This window comes from Actinia tenebrosa, unplaced genomic scaffold (assembly GCF_029948245.1).
Source record: "Actinia tenebrosa isolate PJP-AT-01 unplaced genomic scaffold, QUT_ActTen_1.0 PGA_scaffold7__59_contigs__length_16204524, whole genome shotgun sequence".
NCBI lineage: Eukaryota > Metazoa > Cnidaria > Anthozoa > Actiniaria > Actiniidae > Actinia > Actinia tenebrosa.
In genome coordinates this window covers 10,610,922-10,632,698 of record NW_028292584.1, presented here as the reverse complement: position 1 = coordinate 10,632,698, position 21,777 = coordinate 10,610,922, and the positions used below count along the sequence as shown (strand labels likewise).

General features: G+C 39.3%; 5 protein-coding genes across 7 annotated transcripts; 3 read left to right on the top strand and 2 right to left on the bottom strand.

The window, feature by feature from the left end:
• Positions 1-853: 853 nt before the first annotated feature.
• On the bottom strand, positions 854-16,205 carry LOC116295737 (uncharacterized). 3 transcript variants are annotated; one of them, XM_089040545.1, is made up of 2 exons: positions 15,728-16,205; positions 854-5,099 (listed from the first exon to the last, which is right to left on the bottom strand). In XM_089040545.1, exons 1-2 carry the CDS (start codon positions 15,913-15,915, stop codon positions 2,411-2,413), a joined length of 2,877 nt encoding a protein of 958 aa, XP_088896671.1. In that variant the 5' UTR covers positions 15,916-16,205; the 3' UTR covers positions 854-2,410. The 3 variants fall into 3 exon arrangements, with proteins under 3 accessions (XP_088896671.1, XP_088896672.1, XP_088896673.1); XM_089040546.1 differs by having other exon boundaries at positions 15,703-15,914; XM_089040547.1 differs by lacking the exon at positions 15,728-16,205 and adding an exon at positions 5,978-6,090.
• LOC116287369 (uncharacterized) lies at positions 6,243-8,518 on the top strand. Its single transcript, XM_089040226.1, has 5 exons — positions 6,243-6,557; positions 7,168-7,413; positions 7,603-7,762; positions 7,839-8,073; positions 8,470-8,518. Exons 1-5 carry the CDS (start codon positions 6,243-6,245, stop codon positions 8,516-8,518), a joined length of 1,005 nt encoding a protein of 334 aa, XP_088896352.1.
• On the top strand, positions 11,800-14,791 carry LOC116301221 (uncharacterized; the record flags this gene model as incomplete). Its single annotated transcript, XM_031710243.2, has 7 exons — positions 11,800-12,354; positions 12,433-12,646; positions 12,814-13,065; positions 13,144-13,315; positions 13,625-13,773; positions 14,053-14,247; positions 14,329-14,791. Coding segments are annotated over 7 exons (1,653 nt in total), but the record flags the coding sequence as incomplete, so codon positions are not given.
• Positions 12,784-15,660, bottom strand: LOC148905579 (uncharacterized). The gene is made up of 4 exons (XM_089040548.1): positions 15,160-15,660; positions 14,803-15,069; positions 14,140-14,691; positions 12,784-13,508 (listed from the first exon to the last, which is right to left on the bottom strand). Exons 1-3 carry the CDS (start codon positions 15,372-15,374, stop codon positions 14,505-14,507), a joined length of 669 nt encoding a protein of 222 aa, XP_088896674.1. The 5' UTR covers positions 15,375-15,660; the 3' UTR covers positions 12,784-13,508; positions 14,140-14,504.
• Positions 16,206-18,553: 2,348 nt separating the features above from the next.
• LOC116301223 (uncharacterized) lies at positions 18,554-21,615 on the top strand. Its single transcript, XM_031710245.2, has 2 exons — positions 18,554-18,968; positions 19,868-21,615. The coding sequence occupies exons 1-2, from the start codon at positions 18,868-18,870 to the stop codon at positions 20,286-20,288; spliced, it is 522 nt and encodes a 173-aa protein (XP_031566105.1). The 5' UTR covers positions 18,554-18,867; the 3' UTR covers positions 20,289-21,615.
• The last annotated feature ends 162 nt before the right edge of the window (positions 21,616-21,777 follow it).

The following is a 21,777-nucleotide window of genomic DNA, read 5'->3' as shown; positions in this document are numbered from 1 at the left end:
TGGTTGACTTGACTATATAAAGTGCCCATGACACTTAGATAAATATTTTCAGCATTGATTAAGCAGGTTTATACTTCATATATGTTTACGAGTGTATGCCACAGGAGGCATTATTAAATATACAAAACTTTTCTGGGGCAGTAAAATATTCCATATAAAACATCATTATCTTACTCATGGTTTATAGAAAGGTTATTGGAAGTTTGTTTTCTCATAGTAATCACTTTTTCAATTTACCGATGATGACAAATAAGCTCAAATGCCGCCTATGACGTCACATCATTAACATATTGGAAGTATAAACCTTGATATCTTCTAGATGCATCACTCAAATCATATAAAAATATTTTACCATTCAACTATTCACCTCATGTACAATCAATGCTGAAAATATTGATTCGGGTGTCGTAAGCACTTTAAAAGACACAACGACCAAATATTTTCTCAAAGTAAATCAAAATGGCGTCTCTACCGGACATCACATGCATCCTAAGAATAATGCACAATTTTTTTATTTGGTAGTTTATTTTTATGCTTTTTTAAAGAAAGCTTACGAAAGAATTAACAGCAACAACAAGGAAGTTAGTCTCCCCCACAGCCGCCTACTCAGGGGAGAAAGCGTTGCGTGACTACACTGAAAGCGGCTGTGGGGGAGACTACAAGGAAGTAGGAAAGGGTGAAAATGCATGGAGGAATTAGGAGTGGGGCTGAAATATGTGGGTGAAGGGCTGAGGAGACAAGAAGAGGAGAGGAGCAACAGAGAGAGGATCCGGCAGATTAGAAGTAGGGAGAAAGATGGTCAAAGGCTCCAATAACGCCTGTTCGGGTGATAGCTCTTCCCCAACAAGGGGCATACAGTTCCTGATATTTAATGCCCAAAATCAGACTTAATAGCATTATCAAACCGATACCTTTGCTTCAGGAAAATATCCATGCAACATGAGCGGCCTGTGTATGGGTCTTATATCAGTGTTTGGGTCTTTTTCAGTTCACTTATTTCTTATGACAAAACTAGAAATGTTTTTGAACAGTACTTATTAGTGTTAGATTTGGTAAGACAGATCGCTTTTCCCAAACCACAAGGAAGATTGATGTTCTCAGCATAGGATTGTGGGGAGATTGTGCAAGATGGCGGATCTTTACTTTGCCGTGTACACCCACAATCCTTAGTGGGTACGGGTTCGTTACCAGTCTTCCTTCGACGAGTCTTTTTCAGCTTGTGGGGATAGTTTTTTTTCACCTTTTCACATATTGCCCCTGGAAGTAAGATTCTTATCTTGCCTGACTCTTACACTGCTCCGTATGTATAATCGCCTAAAGTGTTATCTTTAAACAAAGAAATCCTACTCAAGGGAATGACATGTCTGAAATAGGAATAATTTATGCTAAAAGGTCATTCGAAACTTCCAACTTGTAAAGAACAACCGGGGTACTCTACATAGCACTCAGTTAATGTAATGTATTCAGGAAATCTATTGTATTCTATTGTCGTCTTATCTATTGTGTTAGGTGTGATTCATTGTATTTTTATGAATACATTACATGAAATGCATGCCATATTAGTTTTCCGTTTACAAATATATATTTTTCATAATTTTCATGGCTTGTACTCACACGTAGCAGTCGTGTTTATCTAAAGTAGGGACCTTAAGCTGCAGGACGGCAACGTGGGCGACGTCGGCGAAATTGAGGCGCTTCAACCTTCTATTGTATTATTATTTAGTGTTTATCTAGTATTTTACTCGATAAGCACCCCCATTTTAGAGTGAAATGTCGTATTTTGGGAGCGCTTTACTTATAACGAAAATCAGCAAAGATAAGCTTTTGGCGTAGCCGTTCTCTTTAGTACGCAAAAATAGGACATTTCCCGTCTTACTTTCGGCATAAGACGGTAATGATGCACAGTATTTCGTACATTCCAACGAGTATCTATTGAATAGCGCAATTAGTGCTATTGTATATTTGCCGTCGTCGTCGTCGTTGCCGTCCTGCAGCCTAAGGTCCCTAGTAACAACCCTGACTGCTACGTCTTATTGTAATATAATTATATAACACAATAAACCCGTGGAAGTACTTATCAATTAGTCATAAATGGCACTGATTTACCATTGTTTTCATTGCTACGTGTTGATCGAGACAACAGTGACAGGAAACTCGAGCAATAGACTACCTTCAATGAAATAAATTGCTAGGTACTTTGACATACTCTGATCGGCGGCAGAGTATTGCCCAATTTCCCTGTCGCAACTGTTGTCTCGATCAGACCTCGGTGCGTAGCCTAGACAACAATGTTCAACAACAGGAAACAAAGGAGCTTTGCGCAATTTAATACTCCTTTAGCTTTTATACTTTTTAACAGGTTTACTGCGCACTTTTATATTTTATATACGACCACCCCCTAAAATGTTCGTCACGAAGCTTCGACCTTTTTCAGACCAAGGAAAAGCAAGAACGCATTTTTATCCAGTGCGCGATTTGACGAAGCCAACTCCTCTTCCATCTTTTCCATCTCCCTATGCCAGAGATCTTTACTTACGACGGGTACTATCTGTTCAACCTTTCTGACAACAGGATAGTTGGATCTTCCTCTACGACATCTGGGTAGTCTTTGTTTGGCAATTTCCTTTTCAATGCGTGTACGAGATCTTTTCTGTGGGCGATACGATCCTTTTCTATCAAGTGTCTTTCTTTTTCTCTTGTTTCCTGAACCAACATTATCCAAATGATCTTTTTGGTCAAAAACGCGAAAACTTTGTTTCTTTTCTGATTGAATCTCAAGTTTGTCCTTCAAGTCAGATATTTGTACGACCAGCACCCGACCGACACTATTTGACCGAGATGCAACGGTCTTTTCTTTAGTCCTTAACTTTTCAACCGCTTCTTGTTGTTTGGACAATCGCGCTTTCAAATTTCGAATTTTTTCTTCTCTACAAGAATGATCTGACTTCATGGTAAACGACCAAGGTGTACCATTAATATTGCCGTTTAGTGAAGCTATAGTTTCCTCTAAATTTCGTTTCTCAGGCCGTTCGATGCTGTTTGTACCAAGCGAGTTCGTTTTCCTGTTCCTTTTCAGCCCCTCTCTTCCAGATGACGGGCTGGGAATGACCTTTTCTTCAGAATTTTCTTCAAAGTATAATTTTCGGATTTGAACAGGAGCTTTCCTCGGGTGCTGCTTTCGTCCGTAGCTCTTGTCCGCTGACGTCACCACCTTGGTGATGATTACCTGGTCACCAGTCTCCGTGGGTGAGGTAGCCCCATCTTGATCCCGAAGTATGGTATCTAAATTACTATCATGCCTGACACTCCAGTTACTAAGCAACATCTGCGTGTCGCCATGTTTTTTAGTACTACTCTCTTCATTACGTAAGTTTGTGACGTCATTCATGACGTCATTTCTATTAGAGGCGATAGGCTCGAAAGACGATTGGTTATTGTTGCTAATGACATCATTTTTTGGTTGACTTATAATTCCATTTTTCAAGGGGGACGCTGTCAACATGCCAGGATTTGGTCCTTTAGTAAGGATATCTGCTGAGCCATTGACTACCATTCCATTCACTTTGACTACATTTTCTTTAGCTTTTTGGCTCAATAAATTTCGAAGTTCTGTAGCAGGGTAAGAGGGATGTCCGGAGTTAAGGCTGTACGCTGATAGGATCTTAGGTAAGGTGTTTGGTTGGCCTTGTGAGATGATATCATCACCATCTTCACCAACAACACTATCACCACCATTAATAACGACCGATCTACCACCACTAACACCAACCCTACTACCACCAATATTAACAACAATCTCACTACTACCATTAATTCTACTACCACCACTACTAAGGTCAATCCTACTATCATTGCTACTAACAACTTCAATATCATCATCACTACCACAAAACCTAGTACCACCACCACTACTAACACTAACCCTACTACCACCACCACTAACAACCTCACTAGCACTACCATCAACCCTACTACCACTACCAACAACCCCACTCTCACCAACCCTACTAACACCAACCCTACTAACACCACTACTAACACTTACCCTTCTACTACCACCACTAACAACCTCACTAGCACTACCATCACACCTACTACCACTACCAACAACCCCACTCTCACCAACCCTACTAACACCAACCCTACTAACACCACTACTAACACTTACCCTTCTACTACCACCACTAACAACCTCACTAGCACTACCATCAAACCTACTACCACTACCAACAACCCCACTCTCACCAACCCTACTAACACCAACCCTACTAACACCAACCCTACTAACACCACTACTAACACTTACCCTTCTACTACCACCACTAACAACCTCACTAGCACTACCATCAAACCTACTACCACTACCAACAACCCCACTCTCACCAACCCTACTAACACTAACCCTACTAACACCACTACTAACACTTGCCCTTCTACTACCACCACTAACAACCTCACTAGCACTACCATCACACCTACTACCACTACCAACAACCCCACTCTCACCAACCCTACTAACACCACTACTAACACCTACCCTACTACTACCAACACTAACAACCTCACTAGCATTACCATCAATCCTACTACCACTACCAACAACCCCACTCTCACCAACCCTACTAACACCAACCCTACTAACACCAACCCTACTACCACCACCACTAACAACCTCACTATCAACCCTACTCTCACCAACCCTACTACTACCACTACTAACACCAACCCGATTACTATCACTAACACTAGTACTACCAACTGCACCATTTATACTCCCACAATTCTTGCTATCATCTTGTCCAGCACTACCACCACCAACACCACCATCTTCATCATCACTGTCATCTAAAGTCAAATCTACCACAACTGGATGTTTTTTGTTGCCCACACTTTTAGTAGATTCATCAATGGCTGTTCTTTCTCCCCTCGTAGCAAGTTTCATATCTTGTGTCCCTGTGTTTGATTTCCGTAAGCCATAATAAACAAAGGAATTATCATTCCAGTCACTGCTTGTGTTGTCCACACCTTTAGCTAAACCCAGATGTTTCCTGCTGTCGTTCATCGCAGACAACCCATTACTGGTCACTTTTAAATATCCACTAAGAAAGAAAATAGACAAAAAGTTAATTATCTTATTTACCAACATATCAAAAACTGGGTTTTAAAATTTATATTAGAAGGATTTTTTTGAAAAAAAAAGGTCAAAAGTTTTATACAAAGGAAGAAAAACCACTTGAAGAAAAACCGAATATCTGTTTTATTATGCAAATGAGTAGGTCACGCAATACTCGCTCCCGTTCCGTCACTGCACTGTTTTGACGCCATTGAAATCTTGGCACCCTTCCAAATCTTCTTTATTGCAAACAATGGTAGGAGTAAATATAAATACTTCAAATTCACTCAAAAAACGCTATGCTGTATTTCATGCCGATTTGATTTTTGACTTGTATATTTAAATTTAAATGTTTTTCTGGAAAAAAGATGTGATCATCTAGTATTCAGAAGAATAAGTATTTAGATATTATTATTTCTCTCTTGTTTAATATGAATGGTTTCTTTCGAAACAATCACGTCTAGAAGATATAATGGGACTCAATAATTCGTATATATCGAAAGAAAGATGAAACTAAAATACCATACACGAATCAGCATCTTGTAAATATTAAAATCAGTCTTGAATACAACTTCACGAGTATGAAGAAAAATAATAATAAAATAAAAAAATTCAAAGCTTAGTGGAACAAATTTTATTTCCTAAGATCCTAAGGATTGTTAATTTGATTGAAGTACTTCGGGCTTCGTGTCCGTAGCATGACCGCGAACGAACCGAATAATGGAGGATTCAAATGAGGCGCGGGATCTTTGTTACTGTCGTTATTCGTGTGCTTGTATTGTTATTTAAAGGGGGACTAGCACGAAAATTGGTCAAATTTTCAAAACTCTTCAAAAAGTCGCTCTTATGATTAATATTACTTACATAAATATTTCCTGAGCATTTTTTTTACATATTCCCGCAAGAAGTCCGTTAAATTTTCGTTTTTCTTCGTGGCCGCCATTAATCAGTTGTCGCTTCTCTGTTCTCTCGGGGGAGTCTGGGTCGAGCGGATATGACGTCACTTACTCAACCCAAACAAACCAACGTGAGAAATTTGCTAAGGAAATACATGTGAAGTACGGGTAGCGCGCCGGTAATTCGGAGCTTTATCTGTAATTATTTCCTCAAAAATTAAAAACTATTAAGAATGCCATCTAATCGTTGTGTGGTTCAGGGATGCAGTAATAAATCTGATCCAAAAAATGGCATTTCAGTGCATTCTTCGCCGATTAACAAGCTGGAACGCGCGAAGTGGAAGCGTTTTGTCACGACGCACCGCATTAACTTCGAGCCTGAAAATCGTTTCACTGTGTGCTCTGAGCATTTTGAGGATAGCTGCTTTGAAAGAGCAGTGCATGTTGAAGACTCAAAGAGAATACTAAAGCCGGGATCTGTACCAACTCTTTGGAAGCCCGAAATCAACAGTCAGGACGAACTTATCAGTGACAGAAGCCGCCGACAGGTGAGTAGCACAAACTTCTCTACGCTTTAGCCAAAAAAATTATAATACTCTTAAGATTTTAGGTAGGTAGTGGTGAGAATTCAAAATTGCAATTACTATCATAACTTTCTAGGATCAGCAGTACTCTTGCTTGCTTTTTAATAACCTTTATATTCATCTGCGTGAAAATTTCGCGGCGCGCCGACATATTAAAGCGACCAGATTGCGCCAACATCATGCATTGTTTATTGATCAATGAGTCGTAATATTTCAATCAATAGATTACAAACCAAGATTTGCGCTCTTTAACTTTAATTTCCTGAAATCCGTAAATTAGAAAAAATGCTTTAGAACAATTTGGCGTTTATGTTGTGTTTACCGCAACAAAAGTCATTTATTTCAACTCTGTTATGAATATCAGCTGACAGTAATGTGCGAAAATCTATCAAATAAGATATGTTCTGATTTGCTTGAATTACATTGAAATAGTAAGTCATCTCAAAAACACTATATGAACGGATATGGATAAACAATTATGTAAAGCGAAAAAACCCATCCTACTACCGTAAAATATATAGCCGGCCGATGTCGAATAATCATCATCTAAAAAGGCCATGTATCTTTTCCACAGATAATACGAGACATGGCAATCAACAAGTCGACGAACGATGATTCAAATACGATCGATAATGCGACTGGAGATACGACTGAAAATACGATGATTCAGATAAATGTTTCGGAAAATGACGAGGTTATCGACGAGTCTGGTGACAGTGTTAATATCTTAGTAATGGATACTGTGGAATCATCTGTGAAAGTGGAAATCCCAGGTACTTCCACCTGCAACGAAGATTTCCAAGAACAAACCCTGGAAAAAGTAAGTATAATTGGCGTTAATGTGTTTTTCAAAGGGTATTCTAGGGCCAATTATTAGTCAGGGGCCTGCAGAACTAGTGACAGTGTAACCTTATACAACAAACATTTAGTTCAAAGAAACACTTTTTTCATTTGCATTCAAGCAAGTCACAGTTTTTTATTCAAAATTTTCAAATTGTAAATTTATCAGGATCAAGCTGCAAAGTATGGAGAAATCGAAGAAAAGCTAAAACTCTCCAAGAGAAAGGTGAAAAGCTTGCAAACAAAAATCCGCAGGATGGAAAAAAAAGAAGAAGAGCTACTTGGTGCTTTAGGAGAGAAAGTAAAAAAAGGGCAAATGATCACTACAAGTAAGGATGCTGTTATCAAATTAAAAATTAAATAATATCATTCACTGTTTCAGTAATAAAAGTATATTGATTCTAGGTACTCAGACATATTACTATGACTTCGATAATACTGCCAACGACAATGAAGAAAGGGCCGATGTAGACTGGGAACTCGATCCAGAGCATGAAGACCAAATAAATGGCATGGGAGTCGAGGGAGAAGAGCAGCCCCAATTGGAAGATGAGGAAATGGTCAATCCCGAAGAAAATGAAAAAAAGTATTTAGAATTGGCAGATGATGATGAAACTAAAGAACAAAATGTTAACTTTAGGTATGTGTTACACACGGTACTTTTGATCCCGTTCGAACCAATAGTTGACACGTTTTTGCTGGAACTTATATTTACTGCTTCTTTCTTTGAGATCTATGCTCAGTACATGTGTGTAAGAATATATCCCTCTCTATCTCTGGTTACAAAACTACTATCTGGTTACATGAACATTTCGTCACACACTCTAATATTTACATAAAGACTTAGTCACGAAATGCCGTACTAGTTTTGTGTCTCACATACTCCCCCACTTAAAATGATGTCCTCCTGGACATGACAAAACACTAAACATAAATCAGACGTGTACACTATTCAAAGACTATCTACAGATTATAGAGTTCAAGTGAATTGGGTTGATCAGGCCCAATCAGTTCATTGCTGTCTCGTTTTCTATAGTCCATATGACTTCTCTTGTCCGCCGGCGCTGGGCACGTCGTCTCTCTAATGTTTCGTGTAGTAGGACGTGTGTAGTCCCTGACTAATCATTGTGTATTTGACACAGTCCCGTTCCAGTTTTTTTTTTTTTTTTTTTGATAAACTATAAGAATAATATGCTAAAAATATATCTGTTAGTACTGCGGGTTGTAAGTGTTGTAGCCATTAAACTGTTGGCGATACACTGTCCATGGGTATACAGGTTGGTTGTAAGGTTGTTGAACTTGTCCTTGTCTAGACAAGACTGGTGGGTTGATGAAGGTCCCTCCGTGTGCAGGAGCGGGGTAGTGATACGTCCCTCCGTAATAAGGGTAAGCTGCGATACCATTTGCATGGTACCAGTTAGTCATTGGTGTCCCAAGAGTGTTGTAGGTTAGCGTCTGTGGAGGGCGTCTCTCGCGGACTGGTCTGCCTTCCGGTTCTGTAGGAGGAACTGCTTCTAATTCTGGTACATTTATTTCACTCGGCCACGAGGCTTGGGGGTCTGGTTCAAACAAAACTGGAATCTTACCCTCAGTCGGACCAACCTTTGCTGAGCACTTTATAATTGTTGCTTGCTTTTTGGGTATTACAATGTCTCGCTTGCAAGTTTTAATTTCGGCAAGTTCGCAGTATGGATCAACCGCGCGCAGCGTACTCACTAGCCCTTCTACGTCGCTTCTTTTCAGATGAGTCATTGTCGCCGCCATACTGTCTACTATTTCGTCCTTTGTTTCCCCTTCACGTTTAACAAGTTCTGCGATAACATTGTACCCAATAATAGGTGTGTCTAATTGGTCTCGTGAAACCAAGAAAGGAACTTTGACTTTAGCTCCCTCTCCTCCTGACAAAAGCTCAAAGTCTATTTCGACCCAACCCTCAAATGGGAAAGGGGTACCGTTGGCCGCTGTCAGGTTTAGATTTTGCCCATCTAAAAGTTCCCCTATTTTACGCACGGTAGTCCCATCCATTTGTTTGTCAATCCAGTCTTTGGGGAGGATAGAAACCTGAGCCCCAGTATCCCATAATGCATCAGTTTTGCGACCATTTAACAAACAAGTTATCATGCATTTCTTCCCCACCAAATTAACAACTTTGGTGAGTTGTCCTGGCGTGAGGTGTGTGCGGTAAAATCCTTGTTCTCTCATCTCTTCATTCTCTTGCTGGGTGAGATAGCCTATTGCATTGCAAAGTGTTTTGTGCTCATTCCAATGTGCAAACTTACACGCACTTGAACAGTAATTAACACTTTCGCATCCCGAACAAAGTATGACTGTTTCTTGTTTCCCTTGTACTCCGCACGACACGCACACATGGGACTCTTTGTTTTCCCGGACTACTCCCTGTCCCCCGGGCGTAGCCGTCGGGAGTTTCCCGACTTTGTTTTGCAACCCCGCGCGAAGTGTTCACCCGATCCACATTTAAAACAATGACTACAACTTTCAGCGTTGTTTTCTTCACATTTAGTGCAACGGCGAACATTCCTCTCTTCCTTCCTTCTTTCGCGCGGTTTATTTAAATCCGATCGAATTGCAGCCACTTCAGCCTGAAGAGCCTTGAGCGTTGCCATGTAGCTATCTTCACTCTGTGCTTTCCCACTGCCATGGTTCTTTGGCGCTGGTATTTTTCTATCGTTTTGTTCGACAGGAGCGTGAATTTGATTAACGAGCGCTTTGCGTGACCCAGGACTCAGCTTACTCATGCGCTCAGACTCTTCCGACGCCGCAGCATTTAATTTCTCCATTAGCTCTTCGTCACTAGCGTCAGCGTTTAACAGATGTGGCCGAAGCTTTGTGCGTATGGATTCCGACTGCAGGCCGGTCTCGATCACGTGGCGAAATAAACCATTTACTAACGCAGAGTCATACTTAACAGTTCCTTCGTTCGTTTGCGATGCAAAGAGAACTTGTTGGCGCAAATCCATGACTCTAATTAGAAAATCTTGCGGAGACTCCTTCGCAGCCTGACATGCCGTTGTCAATTCTTGGTAAAGCTCTGTACTAGATTTCTGTTTATAATGTGCTTTTAGAATCTGCTCAAGTTTTCCTATCGTTAGCGCTGGCATCATTTCTAAATAAGATCTTAATTTAAGTGATGGACTAATCGCTCTGATCACGCCTTCGATTACTTCTGTCTCGCTGTATTTGTTCTTAAGACCAACCTCGATTTGCCTCAAGAGACTTACGAGAGACAAGCGGTCTTTGTGCGTATCTCCTCCAATCATACCAATGATACGAAAATCGCGCCTGAGTGCATTTCGTACATCTACGACGCCTACGTCACTAAGAGTACATACCGGTTCGATTGCTTCCTGTTTTGATGATTTGTTACCTGGTTGTAGAGATACCAACTTTTCGTTTGCTTCGTTGATTTGCTTCTGGTAATCCTCCATCATCTTCTTGAAGTTCTCTTGCATCTTCTCTAGTTCTTTCTTCGCTTTGTCGTATTCAGCATCCTTCTGCGCTGTGTTGCTCTCCTTGGTGAATTTGCCGATGTCTTCAATGACTAACTGTTTGTCCTCTGAGCTCTCTATTACTTCTTCGACTGTCCTCCGTATTTTCCTCGATAACTTTAGTTTTCCTTCATCTTCACAAGGCACCTTGAGGTGTTCTGCTAACTCCTGCAAGCGTTCTAGCGACAAATTCAAAATTTCTTGCTCCAATCTCAACTGCTGAGCCTCTAAATCAAAATCCATCGTAGCCGGCTTGGTCTGTTATTACACCACACCCCCAAATCTTGCAAAACCACGTTCTCTAAAGTTTTCTGGCGTTCAAACGGACATTCATTCCTCTTAGGCCACGTACATCAAGTCTTCAGTACCATACGAAGGGAATGCTTGACTTATTTGCGATGAAAGCATTCAAAGGAACGCTAATTTCGTATCCATGTGCGTCCAACACAACATCAACTTCTTTGACCACGAGGTCAATCGTCTTCCAGGTCTAGAGAACCGCCTTTTTACGAGAAATTCCTCGATTAGCGGTCCTGGCAGGGTCGCCAAAATGTTACACACGGTACTTTTGATCCCGTTCGAACCAATAGTTGACACGTTTTTGCTGGAACTTATATTTACTGCTTCTTTCTTTGAGATCTATGCTCAGTACATGTGTGTAAGAATATATCCCTCTCTATCTCTGGTTACAAAACTACTATCTGGTTACATGAACATTTCGTCACACACTCTAATATTTACATAAAGACTTAGTCACGAAATGCCGTACTAGTTTTGTGTCTCACATATGCTTGTTTTTATTCACAATGTCAAATGAGCTAACAAAATATTATAGTACATTGTACCATTGACATCTGAAAATACTTATTTTAACCAGGTTGGATATTGATGGCAAGAATCCCCGTGAAGAGCCAAAAGCAATAGTGTTCTTGTCAAGACTTCTAATCCTGTTCCAGGTTTGTCGGTCTTGCTTAAGCTCCAAGCAAAAGGTTGAGATCAACCAGTCTGGGACATATATTGCTGTGACAGCCAAATGTGAAAATTGCAACCAAGTATTTTCATGGGGAAGCCAACCAAAACTACTTGGGAAGTTTCCAGCTGGCAACCTATTACTCAGCCTTGCAGTATTGTGTGCTGGTGCCTCTATAAGGAAAATACTTCTGGTGTTTAAACATATGAATGTGTTGGCATTCCATGAGGCCACTTACTACTACCATCAGCGTCGTTTACTAATACCTACGATTGTTACATTCTGGCGGTCTTACAAACAAAACATTATAGATAAGCTTGCAGGAAAAGAAGTTGAATTGGCTGGGGATGGAAGACATGACAGCATGGGTCACTCTGCCAAGTTCTGTACTTATTCAATCTTCTGCTGTACTATTGGTCTTATTATTGATGTAATCCTTGTCCAGGTACTATTTAGAATTTTAAATGCACATTAAAGTTTTCTCTTAAATTAATTTGTTTTTAAATTAATTATATATTTTCAGTCCAATGAAGCCGGTAGCAGTACTGCAATGGAATTTCTTGGTCACCAAAGAGCCTTTGCTTACTTGTTAACAACTGGTTTGATAATCAAGTCATTCATTTCTGATCGCCATAAATCGATTGCAAAGTGGATGAGAGAGGAATGCCCAAAAAAGTGTAGAGAGGTTGGGAAACCTGTGATAAACCATTTCTTTGATTTATGGCATGTAGCAAAAAGTAAGTAAATAAATTTATTAAGTAGGTTTTTTCACACACAGAATGGTTGGATAAGCCCATATTAAGGCACTGTAATCTGGGAAAGCCAAAATAAATATAAACTGGAATGTTAAAAGTTATCCACATGCAATGCCATGTTTTCAGTTAATATTTTCTTTATTTTATAGAAATTCAGAAGATACTCAACAAGTTAAGCAAGGAAAAAACATGTGAGATAATTGGACGATGGTCAAAAGCATGCGTAAGGCATTTCTACTGGTCAGTTATTTCTACGAAGGAACTACTAGGTGAAGTGAAACTTGCAAAGTTTCAAGCTTTTTTCTGCCATGTGGTTAATAAACACAAGGAACTTCCAAATAAATTATTTAATGCCTGCCATCATGGTCCAGTCATTCAAGAAAAAGTTTGGATGACCAGAGGTAATGAAAATATTGCTATTCATTGTTATTCTTTAAAAGTTATTTCAAGAAATAATTTTAAGTTTATACCTATTTCAGGTTCAGAGGCATATGAAAAACTAGTAGAGGCATTAAGTAAGACTGCTCTAATTAAAGCGATCAAGAAAACGTCATCAAATGGACAGACAAGTTGCCTAGAAGGCTATCATTCTGTAATAAACCATTTTGCACCAAAAATGCTAGCCTTCTCTTATCTTGGAATGCTTAGCAGGTAGGAACAACAAATATGTGTAATACACAATAGTTAGCTTGTAATGGTGTTTTAACAAAAAAACATCCAACAAGTAAAATAATATAGTACATACATGAAACATACTGAGAAATGATACACAAGCTATAAAACATCACATAGTAAATACTTTAATTAACAAGTAGAGCTCATCCTAGTCTTCATCTGTCATGTCCTTAGAAAAAGAAAAGAAAACATTAATTTAGTTAGTGACAATAATAAGAAAGTAATAACTCATATCATTATCATACCATCATTATTGTACTAACTCAAGCTCTGTTTGCATAACAGAACCATTTTAGCAGCACTTCATTTCAATTATAATTTGAATCGAGAGTCAAAAATTGATGACCATGGGGAACCTCGCCTACGAGTGCATTATGCAAAGCATAAGTATGGGGAAGCCACAGTAAAGGAAGCGAAAACACCACAGAATTATGGTATGTTCAATTCACTCAGACATATTTGAACTATTTCTTATGGAAATAATTGCCTATATATGCTGCACCTTTTTCACTGCTAAGGCTGTATTCATTATGTATGCCAGCGGTGGGAGGTGAATTGTTTCCCAATATAGTGTAAAATCTCATGCTTCACTATATCACTATCAGACAGAGAAGAATGTGAAGTCTATCCAGTGTACAAACAAAACATAATTCAGATCCCCCATACATAATTGATATTCAGCCAAATAAAGCAAATATCACTTGATTTTACAGATTATGTCTGTGACATTTATAAAATGCTAGTGGAAACACCACGAAATGACCTGAAGCAGGTTGACATAGAGCTTAAAGAAAGTATACCTGAACCAGTGTGCTCTGCCTTGGATAAAGAGTCACATTCGGATGCTATCACCAAGCATAAGAAGAGAAAGTCAATGGAAATTACAATAGTACCACCTACATGTACAGGTATTTATAGCTACTCTAGGCACTAGTTTCTTATTGAGGGAACAAAATTGATAGAATCACAACAATTTTGTTTTTCTTTAGAACAAGAATTACAGCAAGGATCAGCCAGGGGATCAAATAAAAGAAAAGCGCCTACGTGCCGAACATGTGGAGCCCCCAGAAAGGGACATAAGAGAGGACAGTGCCAAACTGACTAGTAGTTTACTCTCTGAAGTTTATTCTTAGTTTTTACTATGTTGTAAGCAATAGTTATCATACTATACCTCTGAATCGTTCTGTTCCTCTTCATCTTCTTCTTGGAAGCCTTTATATTCTCCATCTTCAGAGGGAAATCGAGCTCTAATAGTGCTGTACGCACAGCATGGTAGGGGAAGCCGCTTTGAATTTCCAAGATATTCCCAAACCAGTCGGGTGAACTGCCGATATGATACGGATCTCAGAAACCTATGTGAATATTATATTTTTTTAAGCATTAAAGAGTAAATCAATCGATTACCGGAGACGTGTACGAAATCATAAATAAATAAACACAAAATTGACTTGATTAGCACTTACTGAGACTTAGTAGCACGTCCTTGTTCATAAAAGGAAGTATAACGCTGATTCTTGCGCGTTCTCAACCCTACAGCAGCGATTTCCAGTACCCACTCATCGAGGCAGCCAGGACTAAAACCAGGGTGAGCGGTGATACACGAAGGAGGCTCTCCAGGACCTTCTTCGACCAACTGATTCAGTTTTTCCTGGCATTGGTCAATATCGGCGCAGCAAAAACACTCCTCTGGCTTTGTGACGAGGTCCAAGGAACAACGAGTACACTTGCACCTACAATGGCAATAGAAACTAAGTTAGTAAGTTTTGAGAATGTAGAATACTATAAATTGCTATCTACAATATGGAAACTTTCTGACATACCATGAGCGAACTTCCACCTCTTCTTCAAAGCGTTTGTTCAACATAGTAAGTTGCTCTTCTTCTTCGGCTACTTCACGTTGATATTGCAGGCTTTCTTCTTGAGTAGCCACCGGCTCAAAGTCTTCAGCACCAGTGGAAGTAAATAATTCTTCTAGGTCTGAGCCAGAACTCTCAGAAACGTTGGAAGAACTCGAAGAATAGGTCTCATCCGCCATGTTATCTACTAAATTTTACTAGTTTACGAGACGCTTGTTGAGTAAGTGACGTCACAAGAAGAAACCGCTGACGCAAACTTGCGGGCTCGGCAGGCGACAACGAAGCAATGGCGACCAGCGATTTTTCATGAGTTTTAAGTCGAAAATTTAACCGTTTTCTTTCTAAATCGACGAAATTTCCGTGAAATAAGAAAAATCAGGTTATATATCACCACCTGGGTTGAAGAAATTGGCTTTTAAAATTGACCAATTTTCGTACTAGTCCCCCTTTAACGAAAGATTATACCTCATAGAAATCTCAGAGTTAATTTGGTTCTAAGATAATTACCACAAACAAAGAATTGAATCTCTACCTTCCATGCGCCGCCGAAGACAACTGTGTGTATTTGGTAACGCCATAGTCGACTGACCCCGTTGATTCACTCTTCTTTTGTAAATTTACTTCATTTTGTCTGTCGCTTGTCTTCAAGAGATCCTGACTATTGGTTGCCAGTTGCTTCGATATGGATCTAGCAGTGTTCAAAGCCTGTATATTCCCCATTATCCGTATACAAGAAGCATGACAGACCGAACGATGGAACTACGATCGGTCAGTCGAGCGGGTTACAGTCACGGATGACTAACTTAATGTCAAAAACTCAAACGGCCGCCCGAATTCATCCAACCAAGAATTACGAATCCTAAATGTATTCAGAAAATCGAATAACAAATTATCCAGTAAGAATGGTAATTTTTCCCCCCTGAATATGAATACACTCTGAATACACTCTACGCTTTAGAACGCGACGACCGCTTACAGTCTGTAAACTAAAGATACTGTATGACCTCGTGTGAGCATGCTAATTATGCGCGTGACGTCATATTAGAAAACCTGTCATACCGGTTTTTTCTAACCCGCAAGGAATTTCTGTAACGGAAAAATTCATCATCTTTGAAATTTTACCGCCTAAAACATACCCATTTCTTTGCTAGGCTAGATGATGAATCTCATTGTATTCTTCAATATCAAGTTAGACTTTAGATTTCGAAATAAGGACAAGAGCACGTGTTGCCAATGATCTATCACGTTTACATCACATGACTAGTTATTTCCCATCGACTACCGGGTTTCAAGATTTAAATTAACCACGATTTCTCGATTATTTGTAAAAATCAATACCATAGTAGTTTGTTGGCAATAACTACTTGTGTTGTTAGCGTTTGTAAATCGGTAATTTATATATTACCTAGATTTAAGATCGTTTTTGGACTTTGAACCCTACACGCCATGCATTCAAACTCCCTCTCTACGACCATTTATATCAGTCGTTGAAGTGGATCCGCGACATTTCACCGACTAGGATTTCAACGACCGTCAATCACTAAAAGAACTACAATAAAGAAAACAATATCTTGAGGAAAGTTTTTAATCCTCTAATTTTTTTGATTCAGTTGGCCAAAATCATCCGAAATCATCCTCAAAATATATATTGTTTTTTTATTTCAGTTCTTTGATTGACGGCTGTTGAATGCTAGTCGGTGAAAGAGAAATTGAACTCGCGGGTCGCACTTCAACGATAATGGTAGTAATCATGAATTAATTTTGTAATCGTCGATGCGTCCGAACACGTACCAACGGTCGTACAACCAATTTTCTCCTGAGTGAGTGTTAAACCAACGTAATCAAGTCTCTGAAAACATGTACATGAGTGCACGACTTGAATTTCAGAGTTGGAACAAGTCTCAAGGCTCAATTTATTTTTCCCCACTGATTGAATATATAATTATGGACGACTCCCAAGTATCAAAAGCTTTCGGAGTTGGAAATTTTGTGAACGACGGACTCATATTATACATTGACGGCCGATTTGGCATGGTATTCAGTTTGGCATAATTATGAGCTGATTAAAACCCCGCCGTCTTGTCCCCTCAAGGTTGTCTTCCATGAATACGATTTTTTTTATAACTGCCATTCCAGTAGTCTCCCTCGCATCCGTTTTTAGACAACCACAGGGCTTGGTTACCTCTTGCTGATTTAGTTGTACTGAGTTGAGAGCCAGTAGTCAAACTATATCGAGTAACGACTAAGTACTATCTTTGTTCTCTGGGCAACAGGGATCCTATACCCAAACAGAATTTGACTTGAACTTAGAAAAAGCAGGAACCAATCCCGCAAACAAACCAACACACGAATAAACGGTACGATGATATTTATTCTCTTGACTACATCATAGTTTATACACTCTACGTAAAACGCTATCTTTCGACTAAAAAATCACAAATGGCTGAATATGACTCTATGGCCAGTGTCTCTCAGTACTGACTGTTAGCCTGCGTTCGGCCGACATAATTTTTCTCGAAATACGGTTATTATTTCGAGAGAAATTATACGGGCTGAAAGCAGGCTATAGGAAAAAACAGAAAACTCTATGGCCAATCTAATATAAGACGAAGCCTACGTTCCTCTTGATCAGCAGAATCTAATATGGTTTAGAACCTGTGTTCCTTATGACCAGCGGTAGTTTTAGAAGCCAGCGTACCTCAGTTTTAGCACGTTACCAATGCAACAAAGCGTCGACCAACTAAATGGAAGCTTATCTGTTTTCTTCTTTTTGATTGGTTTTATAACAAGAACTAACCAGAAGTGAGTCATGGGATATGAAAGTTTGTTGTCTTTGCTTTCTCGTTTATTGTTGCTGACCAGTAGATAACGAAGGCTCTAAAAAATAAGAATGACTACCACCAACTGCGTGTCAGTCGTAGTTTAATTGATAAATAACGTTCCTAGAACCCAAATATGTTTACTTCATTTTGTCAATACAAGTAAATGCTGTGGAATTAATATTTGACAAGATGGCGTAAGTATGAGATAGCCACATTGAATAACGAAGACTTTAAAAGCTACATCTAACAAAACACAAAACGAACGAACAAAACAAGGCATTAAAAATTATTCTTAAGTTTTTGATGAGGTCATTATAATCCAATAGCAGGGAGTCGTACAGAATGTGGCTTATGCCATCTTTTATTTAGTAATCCCCTGCAGGTGCCATTAGTATTGACCAATATGAATAATTTCGATGTGTGCATGTCATTGGCTTCCCCATCGTACTGCAAACATTAGAAATCCCTCATTGGAGATTTAGTCAATGAATATTTCAGTAGCAACCAAATCCTATTTTGACGGCGGAGCCAAGTTTTTGTTTAGTGTAAGTAAAGTCGAGAGTAACTGTCAAGCGCTTTACGTTTTCAGCTTAGTTTTCTCTTCAATTCGCTCACTGAGTTTTGTTTTATAAAGTGACGAATGTACGTAATAGTTCTAGTACGGCTTTGCATTTTATTGTACGGGATGATACGGATATAACAGTGTCATAGAGCTTGTTTCAGTCAAAAACCCCAAGTAGATTGTTGATGGATTAAAACTCATTCTATCTCGCGGTCTTGAGCTGACAAGAGTCTGTAGCTTCATGTTAAAATACTTTTCTGTTTTCAAAACCTTTTGGAGGACTAGATAATGTTCAGAGGGAAAGTACGTACATCAACAAGAGATGTTCATCAGCATTCGCTTTGTTGTCGGTCTGGAAGTGAAAAACAAGGAAAAGAACCTGACGAAAGGTAAAGGACTTTCGAAATGAAAAACGGCTATAAATATCCATTATTATGAATGATATTGTTGATTATCTTTCTCGTGTACTCAGGGAAAGCTTGATTGATTGGCAAGGAGTTGGCTTCAAATTTATCAAAATTTTGACAAGAAATCCAGCTTATATTAACCAAACCAATGACTATATGTAAAATACTCTAGTTTGGATATTCCATTTGCGTAGATGAGAAAGCAATTAAAAAACAATTAGGAAGAAGTAATCATTAGTTGTCACATAAGAATATATGGTTTTTCACAGCGGTTAAAGACTTGAATTTGTCTCATCTTAGTCTGCTTGTTGAATAAAGAAGTAGTTGGTGATAAGATGAGACGATGGAATGATCGATGATTTTTTTGATCACTGGCTCAGTTCCTTCACGTATACGAATAGAAAGAAAGAAGGGTGGAAGGAAGGGAGGAAGGAAGGGAAGAAGGAAGGAAGGAGAAGGAAGGAAGTAAGGAAAGAAGGAAGGAAGGAAGGAAGGAAGGAAGGAGGGAAGGAGGGAAGGAAGGAAAGAAGGAAGGAAAGAAAGAAGGAAGGAAGGAAGGAAGGAAGGAAGGAGGGAAGGAGGGAAGGAAGGAAGGAAGGAAGGAAGGAAGGAAGGAAGGAAGGAAGGAAGGAAGGAAGGAAGGAAGAGATTGATAGGACGGGTTGACTTATGGGCTAACACGAAAAAGAACTCACAGAGAAAAGAAAAGAAAAGAAAAATAGCCTTAAAAAGGAAAACCTTAAATAAAGAGTTAGACAAACTTCGTTTTCAGTTCACACGAATTCACATCATTTTTGCGGAATAAGTAAAATTCCTTCGCCGTTTTATTCTTCAGAATACAACAATTCTTGTTTACAATTTATATTATTTGTGTTTTTCAGCCGGATATGTCGTTCACCTCAAGTCAATTGGCCTTCATACCACTACTATCTGACACACCATGTAAGGACGCAGCTAAGCTCTACCGATATCCAAAACTATTACAATATTCACTCTTGGCTCGATAATGTAGTAAAAAACAATAAAAGCGAACCTGCTGTGGCAGACTTTGAAACTGACTGTGTTATTGAAGAGGAAGCTGACTCGCTTCACGTTGGCGATGATTACACGTCCTCGGCTCACCTTGACCAGCGGTATCCGCTTCATGTGGCATGCGCAAAAGCTAAATCTCCAATAAAGGAACAGAAAGAAGCACTACTGAGTCGCCAAGAGAAGATAAAGACTTTGAAAGCGTTGCTTACGAAACATGAAAGATGTACTCGCAAGGAAACAAGGTTAAAAGGCAAAGACTTGAACCAATGAGGAACATGTACTGTGGTTTCAAAGCCCTCAGAAAGCAACATCTTGGTTTGCCACATGAAAACAATGATAACCTGCGTGAATATGCAGGTAACTATAGCAACGAACAGAACATAGCAGGGCTTGTTGAGATCTCAGCACGAGACTAAAGAGAAGCTAGAAGACAAAGGTGCACTGATGGATATATAAACTCCATTATTACGGTGTAAGTTTTCTGGGAAAACGTTTCTCTCTTACTTTCTCTCCCTTTAATTCCTTTCTCGCTATCTCGGTCTCCCGTGTTAGACCTTCTTCGAGTTTTAAACCGCTGCGTTCATTGACTCAATTACTCAGGTAATTCAATATACACAAATAGTGAGACCAACAGTGAAGTAAAGAATGTACAACTTCAACAATACAAACACTTTGATACTCCACGAGCCTAAACTGGAACACATGATTATTCTGCACAAAATCGAGTCTATTCCTGAGTAACAAAGAAACCGAAGTATGGGATATAAACAATAGACAGCTTAAGATTCCTGTTTTTTCTTCATGCCTTTTTATCAGATTGCGAACATAGTGCATTGTGGTCTAGCTTGGGTACAAAACATCTCTTCTTTATCATACCTTATATGGTATCAGTGTACTGGAGTTGGAGAGACTAGAGACTAGACCTTGCTTGTTGACTTTATTGGATACAAAAATATGTACTTATTGACTGAGTGGGAGGGCCGTACGGGAAAATATTTGGCTCGAGGTGATGCCGTACGGACCGAGCGCAGCGAGGTCCGTACAAATGACCGAGAGCCAAGTATTTTCCCGTACGGCCCGACCTAACTCAGTCAATAAGCATTTTATCATATGACCCTCACGAAAATGAAAATAATAAAAAAAGAAAGCGTGCGGATTCGAGCAGGGCCGGACGGGATTTTCCGGCCCGCTTACGTCAACCTGTTCGGCCCCCATCACGTGACTTTTTCCAATGGTTTTATTAGAGCGCGCAAGCAGGGCCGTACGGGTCATATGATAATAACAGGTTCGTGTTCTTGACATTTGACTTGTTGTCTGATGATGCTCATAAGATTAACATACAGTTATGACACTGAAATGACGGAGGTTAACCCTGTGTAAATGAGTCTGAAATAAGGAACACAGCGGTATGTTGTATTGAATTCGAAAATTGTCCCTTCTTGTGTGAGCACCTTGAACGTACCACAGGTATCCCAATCATAATTCTAAGGTCAACTTAAAATACCTATATTTCTTTTAAAAAATATTATATCCGATTATAAAGTTTTCATATACTAGTGTGTATTATTAGATGCTAATAAAATTATTGATAAATATTCGGATTATTGTCTAATTCTCGAAAATAATATCTAGAATTACCGCTCTGTCATGGGCTTCCTGTGCCGTGCCTCGCCGATAGTTAGCAGAAACATCATTCTCGTTTTACGCAAAATATGATTCAAGGCCACGATATTTTGTGAATTTTTTTACATCATTTTCC